The sequence below is a fragment of the Muscardinus avellanarius genome (genome assembly GCF_963383645.1).
Source record: "Muscardinus avellanarius genome assembly, chromosome: 1".
NCBI classification, from domain to species: domain Eukaryota; kingdom Metazoa; phylum Chordata; class Mammalia; order Rodentia; family Gliridae; genus Muscardinus; species Muscardinus avellanarius.
The window spans coordinates 5,204,662-5,216,507 of NC_137786.1; the positions used below are offsets into that span (position 1 = coordinate 5,204,662).

At 50.1% G+C, this 11,846-nt stretch overlaps 1 protein-coding gene across 2 annotated transcripts in view; it reads left to right on the top strand.

Moving 5' to 3' along the window:
* The window catches only part of TENT4A (terminal nucleotidyltransferase 4A), a gene marked incomplete at both ends in the record, with an annotated part of 40,210 nt that extends 30,152 nt beyond the window's left edge, over positions 1-10,058 (top strand). Inside the window, 6 exons of one of the 2 annotated variants that reach the window (XM_080695483.1) lie at positions 2,124-2,250; positions 3,199-3,299; positions 4,131-4,303; positions 4,596-4,754; positions 6,637-6,801; positions 9,864-10,058. In XM_080695483.1, the coding sequence (XP_080551609.1) occupies positions 2,124-2,250; positions 3,199-3,299; positions 4,131-4,303; positions 4,596-4,754; positions 6,637-6,801; positions 9,864-10,058 (920 nt within the window). The remainder of the gene's footprint in view (positions 1-2,123; positions 2,251-3,198; positions 3,300-4,130; positions 4,304-4,595; positions 4,755-6,636; positions 6,802-9,863) is intronic. The other variant, XM_080695484.1, reaches the window with a different exon arrangement.
* Positions 10,059-11,846: the final 1,788 nt, after the last annotated feature.

Sequence of the window (11,846 nt, forward strand, 5' to 3'; positions counted from 1 at the left end):
TGTGAACGTGTGCTCCTAGGGCCACTTTCCCTGTGGTGCCGGTGTCGCTGTCCAGCCACGTGGCATCAGCACAGGGCTGTGGCTGGCTCTGGACGGAGGCCGCCCCGGGTGCTCGCCTCCGGCCCAGCCCGAGGCTGGCCATGCCTCTCCTGGCTCACTCCGCTGACGTGCTTCTAGTCACGCCTCTGGGGACACTGACTTTTCATCTTTGCCAGTCTGACAAAACCATGTGATGTAAATTTTCATTTCCTTTGCATTTCTCTATCAAGGGGGCTAACCACATCGCTGTCTGTCAACTCCCCAAGTGTTCACTGAGCATCTGTTAGGTGAGACACTGTTCTTACCGTTGGTGATAGCCTTTATGGTGGGCAGGTGACAGGAAGGTGTGGAGCGCCAGCTCCTGGCACTGCCCACGTGGCTGCCTCATGGTGTGTGCTCCGTCCTCCATCAGCTGGGCTGTCTGCTTTGCGGCTGCGTTTAGGGAAACCTTTCTTGTCACACACACCTTACCTTTTTCCTCTCTAGTTTATTTTTCATCTAGAGTTGGTGTTTTGTTCTCTTCCTGTGCACTTTTTGTTTTAATATCTTCAAGATTTAATGATTATTTTTATTTTGTTTTATGGCTTCTAGGGTATGAAATTTACTCCCTAAAAGTCTTTTTTTAATTTCTAGTGTGGGGCTTTCTACCTGAGCTACAACTCAACCCTTTTGTTTTGAAACAGTCTTGCTAGGTTACTGTGCCCCTAAGTGGTTGAGGCTGTCCTCAAACCTGTGATCTTCCTGTCTCAGTCTTCTAAGTGTTGGCGCTACAGCCATGCACCATGCCCCATTTCTAAAAGTTTTCTGAAAGAAAATATACCAACTAATCTCTTTTCTTGTTGTTTCAAGTGACTGGACCCGCGCCATGCTTTTGTTTGTTTTGATGTACTGGGGATCGAACCCAGGAACGTGTTACCTCTGAACGATACCCTTAGCTCTGTTTTGTTTTTGGTTTCCAACAGTCTCATTAGGTTGCCGAGAGTCTCACTGCATTGCTGAGGTTGTCCTCGAGTCTGTGGTCCTCCTGTCACAGCCTCCCGAGTACTGGGATTTCAGGCTTGTACCAGGATGCCAGCTCATGCCATAGTTTTGGAGGAGAGGTTTAGCTGGCAGCATGGTGTGCCAGTGGATCACTCATCGGCCTTCCATGTCTTCAAGTGTCTGCTTAAATGTGCTTGTAAACAAGGCTCTGGGTTATTGCTTATTATATTTAAATCTAGAAATTTTGACACTTGGAATACATTTCCTTATAAAACCCATACTCAAGCCGGGCGTGGTGGCGCACACTTGTAATCCCAGCATGTAGGAGGCTGAGACCGGAGGATCGCGGTTCGTGGACAACCTCAGCTACTTAGCGAGGCCCCTTGCAACTCAGTGAGACCTGGTTTCTAAATAAAGAATAAAAAATAGGGCAGGGGTTGTGGCTTGGAGGTTGAATGCCCCTGGGTTCCATCCCCAGACCTGCAAAAAATAAATAAATAACTTTGAAGAATGAGTACTTCAAATGTATAAATTAAAATTAGAAACTATCCTTTTCTTCTAAAAATTGAGAACCTCTTGACTGGTTATTTGGTGACTTCTGTGATGGCTTCATTTGATTTGCTGTCTCTCCAGTTTTTAACGTTTGAGAATTTTTACCTGGAACATTCTGTCCTAAGAGGTTCACTTCCTGTGGTTTGCATTATCACTCAGGGTTAACTCTGTTGTATCTTGAGCCAGAGGGTCGTTTCAAGGACTCTTGTTCCAGAGCCATCTGTCTGGCAGGTCGGTACTGCCGGCCTTTCTTTCTGTGGCCTTTGGTTTCCTTGTGTCTTGCCACCTGAGAGCTGGCAGACTTCCAGCAACTGTCGCCCGTGACTGCTGCCTCCCTGTTGGCAGTAGCGGAGTCTGACTCACATGGGGACCCTGGTGCCGCACGCGGAGCTGTGAATTTCAGGCACCGATCTAACATGTGTCCACTCGACTGGTGGAGCCTGTGGGAATTTTGGGCTGAATGTTTGATTCAAAATAATTTGTTCGAGAAGGTCAGAAGCGCCTGGATGGGGCTCACGTCTGCTGGTTTGACAGCTGTCTCTTTTCTGCAGGGAACGATGTCGGCCGGAGCTCCTATGGGGCCATGCAAGTGAAGCAGGTGTTCGACTACGCCTACATTGTGCTCAGTCACGCCGTGTCGCCGCTCGCCAGATCCTACCCCAACAGAGACTCTGAAAGGTAACAGGTCCTTGCGTGCGGCCCGGCTGTGGCACCTGCGGGAGGCGGGACATGGGTGTCGTGTACTCCGTGAATGCCAGTAGCGGGGCACTGCCATACCTGAGTAGCATTTGCATGTCTTGCGATAGGAAGGTCTTACAGGGGTTTGGGATGGCTCTGATTTGTCCACAGTTGAGAGCTAAGCAGTTCGCATTTGGGGAGTAACATTTTCTTCAGGGACTGTTTTTCGAGGTCTTCTCTGGTTTTCAAAGGTTCTTACTGGGGCTCCCCCTCTGGCAGTCCCAGACGTGTGTGCCCAGGGTCATAGTGAACAAAGCTCTGAGCAGTGGCTCCCTCTCCCCGTTTTGGAATGTGTTTGCAGTATACACTTTTTCGTAGCCACAAATACTTAAATCTGACCCCAGATTATGCTGCTGTGGTGGGGGGAGGCAAGCTGGGAGCAGAGTGGGGGAAGGAGTGTTGTGGGGCCCGGTGGTTACAGCGCTTGCTTCCACTCCTTGGGGGATTTTGAGTGCCTGGGCTTTGAGGCCGTCGCAGGAACCTCTCCTGCACGGCTGTGCTAGACACTGCGAGGTTATGGGGACTGTCCACACGTGGTGTTCTGGGGGCCGCCTGGCCCTGTGACAGGCACTCAGTACCCCTTGGCAGTGTCCCTCCGACCTTGGCTTCACAGAGGGAAGGAAGTGTCAGAGTGTGGGGCGTTGTGCGTGGAGGCGAAGCTTCCGCCTCCGCGGGGCGTGGATGTCAGGTCTGTGCAAGTGGCTTGTGCATTGGTGTCTCAGCGTCTGCTTGACCTTAAATCAGAAGTCGCAGATACTTGGTGATCTATTGCAGCTCTTTCTGCTGTTTTTCTCTTGGTAAGATGATTGTCTATGAGTATAAAAGCTCCTCGAGGGGTCAGACACCTCGGACCTGGCCCGTGTTGACCCCCAGCCTGTCCCATTGCAGTACTTTAGGAAGAATCATCAAAGTAACTCAGGAAGTGATTGACTACCGGAGGTGGATCAAGGAGAAGTGGGGCAGCAAGATCCAGCCAGCGCCAGACCTCGGTGAGAGCCTGCTGTCGGGTGCGGGTGCCTCAGTGCAGGAGGACCTCATTGGCCCATCCTGGGAGTTTGTCCAGATTAAGAAATAGCTTGTCTTTCTGATAAGCAGTTAATTAAAGACTGGAAGCAGTGGGCCAGCACTACCTGGTAGAAATATAGTACATGCCACACACAGAATTTTAGTTTCCAATGCTGCCTTAGAAATGAAGAAGCAGGTGAAATTAGCTTTAATAATGCATTTCACTCAGCTCAGCTTAAAATACTAGCATTTCAACAAGTGGTCAACATAAAAATTATGGACATTTTATAGTCTTTTTTGTTTTGTCTTTGAAATTGATATGTATTTATAGCATATCCTAATTAGGGTGCTAAATTTTCATCAGAAATAATTTGATCTGTATTTAGATTTTATAAAAGCTGTAGTTGAAGATTCAAATGTCTACATTATTATAGATATTTTAATGTTTCCCAATAATGATTTGAATATCATTTTTTAATTAATTAAAATTTAAAATTCAGAGCGGGACATGTTGGCATATGCCTATAATCCCATTCTTGGGGGACAAGACAAGAGGATTGCAGGTTCGAGGACAGCTTCAGAGTAGCAATTCTTAGCAACCTAGCGTGACCCCATGTCAAAAACAAAAACATAAAAAAGGACTGGGAGTGTAGCTTCTGGGTTCGGTGTCCAGTGAACACATGTACTCCCTCCCTCCCTCCCTCCCTCTCTCCATCCTACTGGCAGCGTTTTGAGCTCAGCAGCCTCTGAGTGGGGCTGCCTTGCGGATGATGTGCATCTGCTCTTAGTGATCATCCTTCATTTTCCTGCCGCAGACAATAGGATCAAGATAAAAGAACGGGTCGCCACGTGCAACGGGGAGCAGGCACAGCGCCGAGAGCCTGGGTCGCCCTGCGGCCAGCGCCTGACCCTGTCCCTCTCCAGCCCCCAGCTGCTCTCTTCGGGCTCCTCTGCTTCCTCTGTGTCTTCACTCTCTGGAAGTGACATTGTGAGTGCCTCCTTGTCTGCGCAGTGGGTGTAAAACCTTGCTAGTTAGCCACTCTGCTTCTGTGTGTGGGTGTGTGACCCTAAAGTCTGCCTGACCGACCGCTCTGCACAAGCCTGGAGAACCTGTCTCGCTCCTGTGACCTGGTGAGAGTGGCAGTATCCTATGTGGTTGAGCCGGTGGACTTTCTAGAATCATTTTCTAAAAACCTCTTTGGAGATGAAAAAAATGTAAGTCCAGGTGTCTCTTCCTTTTTCTCTTTTAACGGAATTTTGTCTTTGTTCCCGGACCAAAGGACTCAGACACACCGCCCTGCAGCACACCCAGCGTTTACCAGTTCAGCCTGCAGGCGCCCACCGCCCTGATGGCCAGCCTGCCCGCCGCCTTGCCAGTGCCCAGTGGCAAGCCTCAGGCCACAGCTTCCAGAACGCTAATCATGACGACCAACAATCAGGTGCGTGGCTTCTTTCTGGGGGTGGGCACCAGGGAACAGCATCCAGCCTCGGGGACCAACCTTAGAGACAGGGGAGAGCCTTGAACAAGAAGAGGAGCTTTGAGCATTCCATAGGTTTAGTGTTTACCTTTTTGTAGGAATCCTCTCATTTCTTGTGGCTAGGACTTGATTTCTGTCTTCTTATAGAGGTAGCCTCTGACTGTTGATGCGGAGGTCCACACAGCCCAGCTCAGTTGACTGTTGATGTGGAGGTCCACACAGCCCAGCTCAGTTGACTGTTGATGTGGAGGTCCACACACCTAGCTCAGTGGCCATTAGGCTTTTGTTCTTGAGCACCTCAGTGGCTTTTGCCAGGCCGAATGACTCATTTGCAATTGGCGCCCAGGGTCCTGGGTCATCTTAGAGGAAAATTGTTCCTACTCTCCTTTAGAATCTCAGCATTTAGATTTTAAAGTTTTGATATGGACTTAGAATTCTTCCTGTTATTAATTAGGCACTATTTGGGGAACTTTCTGTTGGAATATGCTGTTCCTAAACTTAGATAAATTTAGAAGTCTGAAAGACAATTTTGTAAACATTAAATTTTAAACTGAATGCACTCTTTATCTTAAAAAGACAGTAACACCAGTTTTTGTAACACCAGCTTTTGACATGTGGGTCACAGTGTGAGCTTAAAGTGACGTAGCTCCATGCAGACATACTTCTTGGAGTCATTTGGCTTTGCCAGGCAGCTGTGCCTGGCAGAGATAGGTGTCCCAGAAAACATTGGACACAACTGGTCCCCAGAACCTGCATCGAGAGCTTTGTGTGAGGGATGAGGTGTGTTCAACTGTGGAAATTGGCTCTGCCAGGTAAACTCGCTTCTCTGGTGACACCGAGCGCAGCGGGGTTTGCCTAGCCCTTTGGGGCTCATGCAGCTGAGAGCCCAGAACAGCTGCTGAGCTGGTCTCTCACTGCTGGTGCCGTGTGCCCCTCACATTCAGGACAGGGAGGGCTTCTGGCCGCTAACAGGATGTCCAGCTCTGGCCCAGTTGGTCCTTTATGAGCACCAGCCTGTCGCATGTCAGGAGTGAGCGAAACGTTAGTGTTCAGATGGGCTGACACCACTTCTCATTTAATTGCCAGTGGAATAATGAAGTAAAATGCCAGCTTAAAACTTTCTGTACTGGTCTGGCCTGTGCAAATTGGAAACAGTGGTCACCTGTGAAGGGCAGGGTTTCCCAGCATGACTGGGATGGAAGTGTGATTGTTGGATTAGACTTTGTTTTTCTGGTGACTTTGTTTTCTGGTGGGCTAGAGGCTCCTGCAGAGGATAGCCTGTGGATGTGGTGGGGACCAGAGCAGGGCAGCCATGCGGAGCCTGCGTGCCTGGGTTGGGACCCTCACCATGTGCTTTCAGTACAGTGTAGCCAAGAGTCCCTGCTGGGCTCTGCCGCCCTGCCGCTGCCAACCTCCATCCCCTGGAGAGCCTCTGAGGACCGGCTCATGCTGTCTCATGCGCATCCCTTCAGGGGCCCAGGTCTCCTCCAGAGGTCTTTGGGGTGGTGCCCATGATGCCTGCCCCACCTTCTGCCTGTGTCCAGTGGGGCTGGAGCAGGACATCTGCCTTCAGCTCTTTCTGGGACCCAAGTAGTAGTAGTCTGATGACTAATTGTGTTGAATCTTGTTTTGGTCTTCAGTGAGTTTTAGAACGTTATGAATTGGGTTGCCGGCATACTTCATAATAGCTAACCTGGGGCATATTCCTGCCCCAGGTGAACTATTGCTAGCTGCTTTGTCGAGCTGTGTACAGACGGCCATCCATAGGCACCTGGCCCTTTGCTGTAGCCTCGGGACTTGTGCTTCCGTTGCTGGTACTCACGGGTGTCTGTTTCCTTCCTAGACCAGGTTCACTATCCCTCCACCTACCCTTGGGGTGGCTCCCGTTCCCTGCAGGCAAGCTGGTGTTGAAGGAACGGCGTCCTTGAAAGCCGCCCACCACGTGTCGGCCCCAGCCATCACCTCAGCGTCTCCCAACCCTCTGTCGAGCCCTCATCTCTACCACAAGGTGCGTACCTGTGCGCCGGCCTCCTGCCCGCGGCCCGGGCCAGTGGCTCACCCTGCGGGAGGTCCCGGGGAGATTGCTTAAGAAGGAATTTGCTTCTTGGTCATTTGGCTTCATGTTTGTTTGCCTTTCTAAACAAAACTTTAGAGATACTGTTTTAAAATAGAACGTAGTTCATTTAGTCACCATATAGAGTCTTAATTCCTTAGTTGAAACTAGCTAGCATAGAACTGAAATTTAAATTATGCAGAGGTCAAAGTTAAAGGCATTTTGTTTCCCATTGACTTTTTTAAGTGCACTCTTTTTTTTTCCTTTTCTTTTTTTGTCGTACTGGGGTTCCTGGAAACCCTTCTACCTCCGGACTACACTCCCAGACCTATTTTTATATTTTTATTTGGAAACAGGTCTCTTAAGCCAGCAAGGCTGACTTCGAACCTGTGCGATCCTCCTGTCTCCGCCTCCCAAGCCCGGGGATTGCAAGCGTGCACCACCACACCCGGCTTTAAGGGCACCTTTATTGGTGCATTGTAAGTGTACATCACACCAAGGTTCAAAGTGACACAAACCCGGGAGCACACATCGCTGGTGTTCCTCATCCTCCCCCTTCCCCACGTGCTGGGTTAGCAGCAAGCCCGTCGTGTGTGGGCACAGCGTCATTGGACTGTTCCTTTCTCGGTGTCCTTCCTCTCCGTCCCCAGTCCCTGCGCTCCCCTCACAGTCCCTTTGTTGGCTCTTTGCTCTTTAGCTTCCGCGTACGAGAGCGAGCGTGCGGCCTTTGGTTTTCTGCAGCTGGCCAATCCCACTTAGCATGATAGTCTGTACTCCATCCCTTTTCCTGCAAAAGATAAAGATTTTTTCTTTTTTATGGTTGAGTAAATTTTCATTTTACATATATGTATGTAATGAAATATAATGATTATAATATATATCATATTTTATTTATCTATTGATGGACAGCGAAGTTGGTTTTCTAATTTGGCTTATTGTGAATTGTGCTATTATAAACATGGGTGTGCATGTGTCACAGAACTTTAATTCTTTTGGAAAAGTACCGAGACATGGTCCCATGCCTCGTCTCTCTGAGGAGCCCCAGGCTGGTCTCCATAGTGATAGTGGCTGTGCTCATTCGCAGTTCACTAGCATTGTATGGGAGTTTCTGTTTCCGCACATCCTTGCCAGCACTCACTACTAATTGCATTCTTGATGATTGCCGTTCCTGCTGAAGTGAGACGGGACCTCAGTGCAGGTCTGATTTGCATCTCCCTGGTAGCTAATGATGTGAACATTCCCTCATATTTGTTGACCATTTGTATTTCTTCTCTTGAGAAGTATCCACTCAGTTCAATTGCCCATTCTTTGACTGGATTTTTGAGTTCTTTATATATTGTAGATATTAGTCCTCTGTCAAAGGAGTGTCTGGCAAAAACCTTTCCCCACTCTGCAGGCTCACTCTGAATTCAGATCTTGATTACTTCCATGCTGCACAGAGTATTTTAATTTGATTTCTTTTTTTTCCCCTTGAGCTTTGGGGGTTGTTGAAGTCTCCACCAGTGCTTGTGTGTTGGAGAGTTGGTTCTGTAGTTTCTCCTAATAATTGCAACATTTTTGGTCTAATTTGTGTCTTTTGAGTTTGTGCAGGGTAAGAAATAGAGGTTTAAGTTTATTCTTCTACATCTGGATATCCAGTTTTCCCAGCATCATTTTTTGAAAAGGCTCTTTTCTCTCCAGTGTATTTTTTAGAAATATGGAAAATAACTGTACACACACACACACACACACACACACACACACACACACAAGTAAATGTATCCAAGGAGATAGGTAGAGAACTTCTAATGAAAATCATAGATCACAAAGTCCATTTATAAAGTTCATTTTATTTTAAATACTTTGATTTTTAAGAAGCAAAAGAGAAAACCGTGAACCACTCCTATGCCTGCATGTGTGGTACTGTATTTCTCCGTCGTTGGCTTCGCTGCTCTGAGGAGTGGAGAACTGGGTGTATGACTGGTTTGGTGTGTTCCCCGGGTCAGTGGGCCCTGGAGGTGCGTCTTTCTGGCTCCTTGGCTCTGTCCACCTAGACCCAGTGGACATTAGAAATGTGCACTAAAGCCAAACATGGTGGCTCATGCCAGTCACCCCAGTATTTGGGAGGCTGAGATAGGAGGATTACAGGTTTGAGGCCAACTTCGGCAACCCTTTTTCAAAATAAAAATAAGGCTAGGGTTTTAGCTTGGAGAGAGAATGCCCCAGTGTTCAATTCCCTGTACCAAAAATTAAACAACCAGTCACTAAGAAATGGGTTGTCATTAGTCCCGTGCTCTTGACAAGCCCTAGTGCTTGGAGATTCCTGGCTGTGGCTTTTGGGCGGGGCTCCTGCAGGGCCGGTGTTTCTCCTGGAGGCAGGTCATGCTTGGTTTATTTCTCAGCGTTCACATCTCCCTCCAGTGAGTTTCTCTTTGCTTATCTTGTCCTGTTGGCCAGGAAGTCTTACTTTTTAAAGTTGGTTCTTCGGCCCTGTATCGTTGGCGCCTGCCAGCTGGTTCTAGGTTGGAGCTAATAGGACATCACCTCCTGTGGCCGCATGCACTCACTGCGGTGCCCGACTGGCATGTAGACACATGGAGGGAGCCGCCTGGCCTTCAGGGAAGGCACTCTGGCGCCCGCCTTGGCTCTCCTCTCCTCGGCCTCCCTCTGCTGTTTGCTTTGCTGTGTTTCCCTAGGTCAGCTCTGCAGCAGTGATGGGCTCTGGAGCCACCTGTGTGCAATCTGCTGCTCTGAGAGCTAGGCCCTGCATGGCTCTCGTGTGTTCAGGTCACAGGACGAGGGCGGGGCCAGCGCGCTGTCCCTGGACAGGCAGGGCAGGGAGGGGTGGGGATCCCCTGAGCTTGTAGTCTGACTCGGAAGCACTGCGTGGAAGGAACGCTGTCTCACGGGTAGATGTGCGTGCAGGTGCTCCCTCCTGCCTGCGGGGCATCACGTGGGCTAGACATGCTCTTTTGCCCGAGGACTGGGGCCTGCAGGCTGCCCTGCGAGCTCTCACACTGCTCCTCCTGTCTCTGCAGCAGCACAGCGGCATGAAGCTGTCCATGAAGGGCTCCCATAGCCACACGCAGGGCAGCAGCTATAACTCGGCAGGCAGCGGAGGCGTGCGGCCCCCCGTGGGCAACCGGGGGCACCACCAGTACAACCGCACCGGGTGGAGGAGGAAAAAGCACGCACACTCGAGGGACAGCCTGCCTGTGAGTCTCAGCAGATAATGGCTCCTGACCAAGCGCCCAGCAGACTGCCCGGCGGCCTCGCTCCACAGGGGCCCGAGACCACACCCAGCACCTCAGCCGGCGCCGCAAGCGCCCGCGCTGGGCACTCTGCATGTTTCTCCGTGTGGTGGTCGCGTCCATCTTACAAAACAACTCCTTGTGCTCATCTGTGAAGCCTTACTAAATGTGGACGTGTGCTCTGCCTTCCCCGGCCCGCCCCGCCGCCGCACTGGCTCAGGAGCTACAGGGATGCCAGCGCGCTCTGCGGTCTTGCCGTCGCCGTGTCTGTTCCTTTGCCGTTTGGAGTTTTCCGTTTCACGTTTGCCAGGCAGCAGAGGAGTCCACCTGTCCTCGCGTCTCCCTCGGGAGGGCTGGAGACCTTCCTTTTACTGCCCTCACGTTTCGTTTGAAAACTTCAGAACTGTTTTCTATGTAAATATTGGAAACCTATGATTTGTGCAATAACTCAGATATTTTTTATTTAATTTCATATTTTCACATAAGTTATATTTAAGGGAGAAGGGGATTTTTTTAAAGAGCTTAGATCCTTTCCCCAGTTGCATTTTCTAAGTTGGGTTCATCGTGTTGGCTGGTTGTCTGATGAGCATCGTTACAACACCATGGTATGAGGGGCTTGGGGTTTATTTTTATGTCTTTTCTTTGGTCAGGTGAGAGTGAAGGAGCCCATGGCCTTGACGGTTATCCTGGGTTTTCTCTCCAGGGCCTCTGAGCACCCCGGGGCTCTGTCGGGCCTCCGGGTTACCCTCCTCTGACCACGAGTCTTAACATTTTGGTTTGGGATCTTTTAAACTAGACAACAAATCCAGCATTTAAAGTGCCAGAAGTGTAACTTTCTAAGGGGAGGAAAGGTTGTCACGTTGTAAAATCTTAAACTCTAAAGATGGACATGCCTCACTCAGTCTCGGGCATGGCCTGACGATGGCCTGGTGGGAATCATCACAGACAATGGCACCCAGTTTTAGGAATGTGGAGAAAGGAATTACGTTGATTCCGTGAGGAATCTGCATAGCAGTATGCATTCGTTCTGTTAAGAGCAAATATCTGAGAAGTACCTCCGCGGTCAGTGCGCCGTGGGGGGTTTTAATGTACCGCAGGAGAGCACAGCCCAGCGCGGGCCCAGAGCAGCCGGCGCCCCGTCAGACGCATACAGGTATACTATGCAAGTGTATTCTGCCACAACAACCACTGTCTTTGTTACCTTTTTTTGAACAAGAATATATCCATCCTGCCTAACCCTGAGTTTTTGGAGCGCCACAGTTGTCCTGGGGGTTGGTCTGCGTCTCTAGGCCCTCTGACTTGCTGTTCTACGATGGGGTTCCAGCCCTGCTAGACACTACAGGTAGGCTGGTCTTTGAGGTCCACTGGAGTGTCGACCAGAAGCTGGCGGCCGTGACAGCGGGTTGCTGTGCAGCGGTGGGGGTTCCGGGTCGATGTCTGAAAGCCACGGACGCCGGCGAGGATGGGCTCCACGCGTCCGGTCTGCCTCGAAGCAGGACTGGCCCTGTTGCCGCACGCCCAGGAGGCTGTCTGGAACAGAGCAGCACGTGTCGGCAGCTCGTAACTATCAGAATCATCCAGAGTATTTAAAAATATTTAAATTGTGAACCTGTCGGTAGAGTGTTTATAGACACTGATCCTAGGCCTGTACTAATCCCCACGCATTAGCAATACTGACTGTCGACTGTCCCGCGGGTGCACCGCTGAGCCCAGCGCAGTGCGGTGTGGCTGTTCCGTTGCAGTGAACCAGATGAATTGGCCTGGCTGCCT